The following is a 10,980-nucleotide window of genomic DNA, read 5'->3' on the forward strand; positions in this document are numbered from 1 at the left end:
CACCAGGGTCCTGTCCTGTACCATCCTCGTATCCTGAGGAATTGCTCGATGTCGGGGAGAAGGGCCAGACTGAACACTATCATATATTTGTAAATGATTGGGTTCACAGTGTGTTGAAGACAGATGCAGAGCAGCACAACTTGACTTTGCACTCAGCAAAGCATGTCAGCATTCAGGGGTTTTACAATAACTGGTTGTTTTGTACTATGTTTTACTAACAGGCCAGAAATGTGTGCATGTGGAGCTACCTAGGAGAGTTAAAGAAATACTTGAGGAGCACCTTCATTTTGAGAAAGAAGAATGCAATGTTAAACATCCAGCTGCAGGTACTCCTCTTTATCAGCAAATGGCAAGTGTTTGTCAGGACAAGTGATTGTTTTGAGGAACTATAGCAAAATTGTTATTATGAAAAAACCAACCCAGAACATTTATGTAATAGCATGCAAAACATTTAGAAACAGTAGAATTGCATATAGTCTTTATTACTCTTTTCTTTTTTTTTTGGTCAGAAATTATGAGACTAGAGAGAACATGGATAATTCTATATGATCTATCAGTTTAATAAAACAGAAACAATTGCTAAGCAGTAGGGAGGTTTCATTACCTTTTTCTTTGAAAGAAGTGCTGTAGTTATTAGAATACTGTTTCTCTTGTGTAGGATTGAAACCCAATTCTAAACTCACTCAAAATGAATTTAAAACAGTTGGATTCACAGAAAAAAGTGTACATAAATTAGCTGATGTAATCAGTACCCAGTAGACGTAAAGCCCCTTTGAGCCTGCAACTCTTATTACTGTGATTAGCCTCTGTAGGGAATTACTTAGGTAGCCTCTGTTTGTAGCAAGCAGAGGAAAAAAGGCACTTTGGACGTTCTTTTGACCTGTCCTAGTTACCTGTCATTGCACGTGTCATGCTCTAAAAGTGCCTGTTATTTTCCTGTTGACTGAAAAGGGATTCTGAACACAGAGCTGAATTGCAGATGTTAACACTGGTCTGCTCAATCCGCTCATGTGCCTAAACCTACTGAGAGTTGAACACAATTATTTTTTCTGCATCCATCTGCCAATGGATCAAAATTGTCTGGAATATTTCAGTCTGGTTGAATAAATGGATGCTACCTTGTATGTTCTCATGACTTTTGAGGAGTCTCCCAAAGAAATGTGTGTTACAAAGGCTTAAAGTACTAAAGATAATATAGAAACACTACACAAATATTTATTACAGGACTGTATAATATGGATCTATAGCAAGCTCAGTACAGAAATTATATGTATAGCATAATGATATAGGCATAGCATAACAATGATAAATGATAAATATGATAAATACAGATAGATGCTGGTGTACAGATTATTCAGTGAGTACTGAATTCCTTTTTCAGCTGTTTGGAGAATTAGAAATGCTTACTAAGTGACCTGGCCTCTGATAGACAGCAGTTGTCAGGTTGGATGGTTACCTATTTACATAGTTTAGACTACTAAAGTGTATTGTTTAAAATAAATTAGATGCCAGTAAATTGTAACCTTTCCACAAAATAAATTAACTTTTTATTTTGTTCTGGTGGTGATGGCTTTGGTTTTTTGTTAGTTTGGTGTGGTTTGGTTTTTTTGGGATGGGTGTTGTTGTTTTCTGTATTTTTTATGAGGGCATTTGCTATTCCAGAATGACCAAAAAAGGATGCTGGATGCATCAGTGGTATTACTGCGGTTTCTTATATGTTATAGACAAGCTATATCTTGCTTCAGTTAGGAGCCTGAGTAGTCCTAAGGTGTTCTACAAACAGTAGAGAGCATTGTGGACCTTTAGCAATCTGAATTGCTCTCTAAATACGTCAATCTCTTTTCATTAACTATGGAAGAATATTATGATGTTGTATTATATTAATTCCAGAAGAAGCTGAAGTAATCAGTTATAAAGCTATTCTTTTGCCAAATTGTTAACAGTGGCTCTGGAAGGCGTTTGGAATGTGAAAAACAATTTCTCCATTAGAAGCCTGAAACCAGTGTCACAGAACAGAAAGGATTTACTTTTACAGCCTCAATTCTACTCAAGACATGCAAGAATGAAAAGTAAGAGTCAATAATAAGAAACTTTTACTATAATACCTCATTTTTAAGTTGCAGGGCATCTTTCTGCAGAGCTAACCCATTTCTTCCTTTAGTAAGTAGGCAACAGACTTCAAAATCTTTGCATAAGAAATCTGTTCAGGACTGCTGTGTTGAATCACCTTATTTCATATTCTGAAACCTTTTGTAAATGTGTGGAATAATCACTTGTTTCCTACTGATAGATGGTGAGTGTTGGTTTCATGTTCATTATGAACCTTACTGTTCTTAGTGTCCAACCTTAAGAAATTCAATTGTTTGGAAAAGCACTCCTCCAGCACACCTCCTGAAAAGAGCTTGATCTAGGTATTCTTTCAGGCATTTTAGTATTTGCCTGCAATGGTCAGCTGGTGCTCTGGGAAATGCTCTCTTTACAGGCTGTGGAGTGTGGCTTTTGTGGAGCAGACCTGTTCTTCACAGATTTTAGTATAGTGTGTGCCCACATTCTCTCCTAACCTAACTCTTTTCCAACCCTAAGGAAACAGAGTTTGTTAGCTTGTAAAAGGAATATTTTTAGTGCCATGAGCTTGCAGAATATATGAACTCAGCATATTTTGTCATTACATGAAGCTCCTCCCCACATTCTCGGGGGATAGTGGTTTAAAAATACAGGAAGCTGCATGCGTATCATCATCTTGTGAGATCAGGAGATAGTGGCATCTTACAAGAGCAGCATGGATTAAGTTAATACTGGTATAAGAAGTGTTTAACTAGTACAGCCTTCTGCCAAGCTGCCTTTACTTTAGAGTTACTACTTGTAGGAGCACTTCAGTTATAGAGCAGACCTAACAACTATAGAATGATTCAGAGTTTTGAGATGTTGGCATCATTTTAAAGCTCATGTACCTCAGGCTTTTAGTGAAGGCAAGCAGAGTTTTCAAAGATCATGATCTTCTCCATTTCCTGTTAAGAACCATGAAGAAAGAAGAGCTTTAAAACAAGGCAGTTTATTCAGATTTATGTAGGTGCTGAAAATCTGTTGATTTTCCTTTGGGAATTTGGATGTACCTTCATTCTTAGGGACTACTGCTAGAGACAAGTGTTTCTCTCCTCACTAGCTATGCTGCCTGTTTTGCAGTGGGTGGGCAGACATCGTGAGAGAAGAGGTGGCAGAAAAGATACATAATGGGAGAAACACTGGGAGCAATCTGGCTTCAGCTCCTATATTCACCAAACCAGCTCCATTCACTCACTCTTTTCTGTGTAAGGATCTGGGGAAGAAAGGAGGCACTAGTGGGGAACAGGCTACAGAAATGGACAAAAGGGAAGAGACATTTCTAGAAAGAAGGTGAGCCCACTGTGTTTAGTGCCAGAAGGACAGGAACTAGTGAAAGGAAAAGGAAGAAGCACTGATAAGGGGAATGAAAGAGGAGACATACGGAAAGTTAGAAATTCCTGAAGGAAACAGAAAAGAGGAGAATACAGTTCAGCAACACAGAGATAGAAACTGTAAAAAATGAAGGGAAAATATGCAAGAGATATAAATAGAAGAGAGAAAAAGAAAAAAAATATATATTCATATTGCTGAACTAACTTAAGTTAATGCATTTTTGCTTCTTCCTTTTACTGCCTTTCCCTAAAAGTGACCAGTGGTTTGGAGGGCTCACTGTGTGGTGTCTCATCCATCCTTAGAGCAGATGTTGTCTTTTTTACATATAGCTGAATGTCAGTGCTGTGAAGACCTGAGCCTGCTTTGATGTGTCAAATCAAACATCAGCATAATTAGCTACCTTTGGAAATGTAGATCTGTATTTATAGGATTTTGAATTAAGTTCTGCTTGAATATGGAGCTATTTCCTTTTTGTTGTTTTATTCATATCTTCATGCTACTTTTTAATCTGGTAAGTAGCTGAATCTGATCCATATTTCCACCAGTGATGAAGATGTCACAATCCAAAGATTACAAGACGTTCTTGCTGACAAATGTGCAACTGTGAAAGTCAACATTTCCATAGTCTTCTCTTTTTCAAAGGGATTCTAAGTTCCAGCAGGTGATTGTAATATAATTGAAGAGATGCCTTATAATGCTTTAGGCTGAGTTCATCCATTAAACTGAGCATTTCAGAAGGCAAGAGTTCATGATTTGGTATCTAGCCTGATTTAATGAAAGTTTAGCATAAATAAGATTCTCTCTATATAAGAGCTATCATAGTATCAAAGAACCACAGAGACATCATGGAACCTGAAATAACTTGCCATTCTCACTCTTAAACCATTATTACAGTGAGGTAACACCAAATGAATATTACTTTGCTTTGTATTATCATGCCACTTACGAAACAAATGCGGATCCTTCTAGGTACTGCATAAAACCAGAAAAGAAATGGGGTCCTCCAGAGGCTGTTTCACCATGGACTCCCGTGTGCTGCAGGGGCACAGCTGGCTCACCATGGTCTTCCCCACAGGCTGCTCTGGCTCCTGGAACATCTCCTGCCTCTCCTTCTCCACTGACCTTGGTGTCTGCAGGGTTGTTCTTACATATTCTCACTCCTCTCTTCTCTGGCTGCAATTGCTTCTGTGCAGTAACTTTTTCCTTCTGAAATTTGTTATCCCAGAGGCACTACCACCACTGCTAATTGGTGCAGTCTTGGTTAGCAGCAGATCTGTCTTGGAGCCAGATGGTATTGGCTCTGTTGGACACAGAGGAAGCTTCTAGAACTTCTCGCCGAAGCCACCCCTGTAGTCACCACCCTGCTATCATAACCTTGCTTCAAAGGTGGAGATGGGATTTGTTTCTGGGGCTCTCAGTTTCTCAGGAAGTATCTATAACACACTAAATATTTTTAAAAAGGAAGTCTCAGTGACAACTTTATGAAAGTGGATTTTGATTTCCTTTGGGTTTTTTTTACATTTATCTGTGAATTAAATTAGATGTTTGTTCTTTGATTGTCTGGAACTCTTCTCTGACATTAAAAGCTTGATTTTATTTTTGTATCAGTGAGAACAGATAAAAGAAAAACCAAAACCAAAACAGCCCCTCAGTTGGCTTCAAGTCAACTTTTTTCAGTGTTTCCATTTGACTTCTAAATGAAAAAAACTATTGGCACTGAATATTGTACCTGAGGCACTAGAGGAGTAGCTCCTTTTGAAAATACTGCTCCCACTTTTTAGATGCAAATTTGATCATGAATCACACAATAACATTGGAAAAACACTGGATTTTCAGAGGCTTTGATTAGGCTTGTTGCATCTTGCTTCTGCTTCATTTTATTTTTATCCTACTCCCCTCTCCTTGCTTTCTCATGCTCTTTCATAATCATGTTTTAAAGTTTTCCAAATGAAAATACTTTCTGGCTCTATCTTGGATTCCTTCACTAGCTCAGGTTTGGTGCACCATTTGGTGCACATTTTTTCCCTCTTCCTTTTTTTGCGACCTTCTACAAGAGAAATTCCTGTTAGACCTCTTCCACTGAATATATTACCTCAATTATGAGGCTTGGGTAATTCTTACCTAGTCTGATATATTCATGTTCATGACCTTTTTATTTGTCTCCTCTTTTATCTGAATAAAACATAGCAATTAAAAAAATACCATATTGTGTAATATTAATAGTATTAACATTACTGTGATATTTATAATATCTTTATAATATTTCATTAAATAGGGTGTTGGGTAATTTCAATTAACTGTGCTCACATTTTATCCTAGTGACTTTTTACTGTCTAACTGTTCAGCTCTCCTTTTCTCCTTTTCTCCTTTTCTATTTTATTATTTCATTGCCAAACTCAACATTAGTGTTTTGAAAGACAATTGTTATCATTGCTTATAGGATTACATCATTGCATGTATTAGTAACAGTGATTAAACAGTTACATTTTTCCAAGGCTACATCTACATTATTAAGTAATGAAGCACAACAGGAGGGGGTCAAGTTATTAAAGCAGTTGGTATTGAGAGCCCCATAACTAGATTATATGTGGTTTAGGAAATTTACTTCAGATTAGGGCTAGGTTTGTCTCCTGGAGTGAGATATGGCCCTGATCCCTGATGTTCAAAGATGTCCAAAGAGAAGTTTTGCCACATATCCTCACCCTCTGTCCTGGGAGATGCTCACTGGGTAAAATGAGAGCATCAGTGCTGGTTGCACATCACTGTCTCTTTCCACTGTGGCTGCATAAGATGAAGTCCAGTGCTCAAAAAACCTAAGGAAGATTGAAATTACTGATACCTGCTAACAAATATCCAGAGAGCCAAATTCTGGCTTTCTGGTACCCACAAGTGTCTAAGTGTCTGAGGATCGTGTGGGACTGCTAGGAAAATTTTCTGCTCTGATTTTGCCTGTGGTCTACACTGGCGAACAACAAAGTTGTGTGTTTCCATGGAAGATTGAGGAGTGTCCTGGACAGGATTCTTCATTCACAGTGTGCACAGCACATTTGTTCATGCCTGTGCCTTGACCTGGAAATATCAACTTCACATGGTTTTAATCCAACATTGCTCACAGTCACAAGTGTAGCTGGGCAGAATATTTTAACATTGCCTTTGCTGCATATGCAGAAACATGAGTTTGTCTGTCCAGAAACTGTTCAGGCATCAACTTTCAACTGAATCTTTTATCTCTGGTTGTATTTCTGAATTTTAAACTTCCAAGCAGAAAGATCATAATCCTAAATATGAAACACTAGGTAATCAAATTACAGGCATTTAAACTTCACGCTGAAATACGAAGTGTGCAATTTATACAGAACAAAACTTTCATCACTCCTTTTCATACAGAATTTATGTTCTTACTTGGCAAAACTTGCATTGAAACCATGGGGACTATTTTTGAAGAAGGAACTTCAGCATCATTCTTACTGTCATTTTGGTACCAGACAGCATCCTGCTATGCTTTGAACCTGATCACAGTTTCTTAGGATGAAAAACTCCACAAGGTTTCCCCAGCTGACAGAATGTCTGGGTTGATAGATGTGACTGAAAACACAACCATGTCTTGCAGTACCTTTTAAACTGCCTTTGTAAAACAGTTGACAAATAGCTTCAAAGACTTTTCTAGGCTTAAATATTTCTGAAGTGTGACAAAACAGAGTGAGTCAGAGTAGAGGAGGAAGCCAGTTGGGAAGTTCCAGACGAAAATATTTCCTGCTGTTAGAGATGGCAAATATTCAACCTTCAAATAAGCAAAATATTTTTTATTTTGCAACAGCTTCATTACTAACATACAGCATTTTATTTTAAATTCCTGACTATCAGCAACATGAGAACTTGGTGTGGTTTTCATGGAGCAGTTAAAGCACTCCCAAGTTGCATATACAGTGCCAAGAAGTCTGTGTGGTCCTCAGTCCATGGGGCTATCTCCTGGGCTGGTTTATTTCCAAAGCAGACAAAACTAGATGTGCTCCCTGTGGGAGGTCTTCAGGCATCTGGCAACACTGCTCAGCCTTCATCGTGTTGTACTTCTCAGTGATGTCCATGGAGTTTTTCCCGAGTCAGAGTGAACAAAACCGCTTGACAAAATGCTGCCAGCACAGAGTAGCTGATGTGATCGTGCCATGGACATGCTGTGTCTTATGGCAGAAATGAGGCAAACTGAAGTTTATATAGGTTACTGCCAGGCTGCTATTTATTCTCTAGACAAGAAATGAGACATTAAAAAGGGGAGAAAAACATCTCACCTACACACAGATCTGAGGACATCTGACTTCTAACCTTGGTCCTGACACTGAGGTCGCTCCCTGTATCCCTCACTCTACAGCAACACATCACATCTGGCTTTTAAATTTACTACACCAAGGTTTCTAGGAGGTTGCTAGACTTGTGGATGAAGGCACATCTATCATTACTTTCAGTAGTGACTATGTTGAATATCCAATTAAAAATGTGTTTCTGTTATTTTTCATATCGTGAGGGTTTGAAGACAGCAGCAACAAAGCAGTCAGATCTGTAATTTGTAAAAATTCTAAAATATGTCTTAAATATACATTTCATCTTGCTCTAGATATAAATTCTAAAAAGATTTGTGAACTAGTGGACTACTTACAACATGTAAATATAAACATATATTTAGTTTCCACAGAGCCAGGTGTAACATGAAGGTGAATTTAAGGTATTACTCATAGAAACAATTTAGGCTACTGTCCTCTCATCTTGAAATGATTAAATTCTTATTTGCTATAATAAACCAAATATCGTTATAATTCTGGGTATCTATGTTGTATATACAACCACAACTTACTGTGGATTTCAGTAATAGCTTTTTTTAAGATGCAGTGTAGATGTTGTGTTTAGGAATGTTTAGCTGATGTTGTGTTGAGGAACACAGAAATCCATGTTTTGATTTTATGCTAAATAATTCAACAGATTTGTCTCTGTATAACAATAGTCTTAATATGGATGCCATTGCAGTGTGGATGAAAGTCACACTGAAGTTTCCCTGTGAGATGGCAAAAAAATCAAAAGTAACTAGGCAACTCTTGCTATGAATTGTCACAATGGAAGGTGGTTTTTTTTTGGTCTTTCAAATTTGTCACTATTTGGCTTATAAAGATTTCTATGTTAAGCTGTCCTGAAACATTTAATAAATGCTGAATTAATGCAAACATTTTTGTTGACTTACCATAGGCAGGGTCAGGCCTTACATCATCAATGTAACTGGTCAGGCTTTGGATTTGGAATGCTTAGCAGCAAATCTTCAAGCAATGGAAATGAAAACATGACTAGATAAAGACGCCTCTAAAGTCACGTATCAATGCTGAAAGCTCCTGAAGGAAAATAAGAACTGTCATTGCAGCTGATACGATCAAATTTATTGAGTGAATCAGAATTCCACGGAAGTCAATTGAGCTCTCCCACTCACTTTCACAAGTCCCAGGTTTCTCATATTATCTGAAAGAATGTCTGAATAAACAAAATAACTAACAGTTGCGTGTTGTGTTCATTTTATGTAGTGTTCCGTGTATCGGGTGGGCTCTGGATTGAATCTACGCACAGATTAAGGCTTCACAGGATTTTACTCTCCTTGGTATTGCATTTCTGTATTTTTTTTTCCAGTTTTCTACTGTAGTAAAGTAACTTTCCCATATTCCCATTTTGTGACTAAAATCAGTGTTATTTATCAAGAGAGGCTCTAGCGCCGGCAATGATTCACCTCATCCACTAGGGTGGACTAGTGTTCCTTGGAGATTCCTTCCAACCAACGCTGTATGGTGAAGCGCAGGCAGCCAGATACCAACTCCAGCCACAGCTGTTGGCATTTCTTATACTTTATGAGTGCTTGCAGCCTGGATTATGGAAGTACTATGTACATAGTATGTAAGGACTATGTACATAGCCCAAGTACCATTTGGACTATGTACAATGGGTTTATGAATGTACATAACGTAGTTACTAACCTAACAGCACCCTCACACACAACTGTGCTTTATTTTTTAGAGTCAACAGGCCTGAATCACTTTTCTTACTAATACAGAGTCAAGTCGTAGTGCCTTGATGTATGTGGTATGTAAAATCTATGCTGAAATCCAAACAGTCAGTGAGAATTTATGCCTGGTGTAACTCTGCTGCCTTCCGTACATATATATGAGAGGACCTTGATTCTACAGTTGTTGGATATGAGCATGTGCAATGTCAGAGCTGGAAACTTGTCCAGTTCTGTACAAACACTGTTAGAACTGTGTGAGTCAAGAACCTCTCAGTTCACTGAAGCAAATTACTTAGGAAAAAAGTTTTGAGTCTATGTGATGTACTTTTTCATAGCAACTCTGTGAAGCAGAGCTGGAAAAAGTAATTTTCTGGTAACCATAAGGTTTTGTAGTTTTTAAATAATTGTGAGATTTTAAAGTAAATATGTATGATTATAAGAAAGCTGTAAAGGAGCAAAAAGAATCCTCTTTTACAAATTCTTTTCCTTTAGTTTTCCAAATGGTTAATCCTCCTAGAGGTGCTTGAAACTGATTGAATTTGACAGGAATTCAAAGCTACTGTGGCAGCTGTCACTTCTATTTTTTTCTTTCTTTTTTTTTGTCCTAAATAAGTGACTTATTCAAATGTGAGGAGGAAGGAGCAGCGGAGACAGCATGTGATGAACTGACCGCAGACCCCATTCCCCATCCTCCTGTGCCGCTGTTGGGGAGGAGGCAGAGAAATTGTGAAAGAAGTTGAGCCTAGGAAGATGGGAAGGGTGGGGAGAAGGTGCTTTTCAGTTTTGGTTTGATTTCCTATCACCCTACTGTGATTTGATTTGCAATAAATAATTTCCCCAAATCGGTTTTGTTTTGCCCGTGACGGTAATTGGTGAGTTCTCTCTCCCTGTCCTTATGTCGACCAGAGAGCCTTTCGTTAAATTTTCTCTCCTCTGCCTTGCTGATGAAGGCAGTGACAAATCGGCTGTGATAAACACCCAGCACCAAGCCAGGGTCAACCCACCAGAGGTGCCAGGGTGCGGGCGCCCTGAGACCCCTTGTGAGGGTCCCCACAACCCTTCCCGTGCGTGCTGGGGCCTGGGCTCTCGCAGGGGATCCCTCCCGAGTGCGGGGACACAAACTCCTTCTGCGGCCCCGAGTCGGGCATGAGCAACAGAGCGGCCCGGGTCGGGCGTCACCTGCACCGTCACCCCGGCTGCCGCGGCGGTGCCGCCGCACCGGGGAGGGGCGAGGCCGCGAAACCCCGCCGGGCACCCGAGCACGGCTCTCCCCGAGGGCGGAGCGGCAGCGGCCGCGGCGGGCGGGGCAAGGCGGCACCCAGGGGCGGGGGGCGGCACTCGGGCCGGGAGGCGGAGGGCTGAGGACGGGCCGGCATGGCCGGGAGGGGGGGCGGTGGCACCGGCACCTCCCCGCCGCCGGGGCCGGGGGTGGGGGCAGAGCGGCGGCGGCGGCAGCAGCCCCAGCCCCAGGATGCGCTGCCCGGCCCCGGCGCCGCCGGTGCCCTGCGAGGGCC

At 40.0% G+C, this 10,980-nt stretch overlaps 1 protein-coding gene and 1 long non-coding RNA gene across 2 annotated transcripts in view; both read left to right on the plus strand.

The window, feature by feature from the left end:
- The first annotated feature begins 1,984 nt into the window (after positions 1 to 1,984).
- On the plus strand, positions 1,985 to 10,295 carry LOC121662512. The gene is made up of 3 exons (XR_006015310.1): positions 1,985 to 2,069; positions 9,478 to 9,543; positions 10,080 to 10,295. It is a non-coding gene; the product is annotated as an uncharacterized LOC121662512 (long non-coding RNA).
- Positions 10,296 to 10,361: 66 nt separating this feature from the next.
- The window catches only part of FUT4 (fucosyltransferase 4), a 6,583-nt gene continuing 5,964 nt past the window's right edge, over positions 10,362 to 10,980 (plus strand). The window contains exon 1 of the mRNA XM_042023680.1: positions 10,362 to 10,483. Within this exon, the coding sequence (XP_041879614.1) occupies positions 10,362 to 10,483 (122 nt within the window). The remainder of the gene's footprint in view (positions 10,484 to 10,980) is intronic.

Source organism: Corvus kubaryi, unplaced genomic scaffold (genome assembly GCF_017639235.1).
Source record: "Corvus kubaryi isolate FWS band 111438036 unplaced genomic scaffold, C.kubaryi_AGA036_p1.0 37256, whole genome shotgun sequence".
Taxonomy (NCBI): Eukaryota; Metazoa; Chordata; class Aves; order Passeriformes; family Corvidae; genus Corvus; species Corvus kubaryi.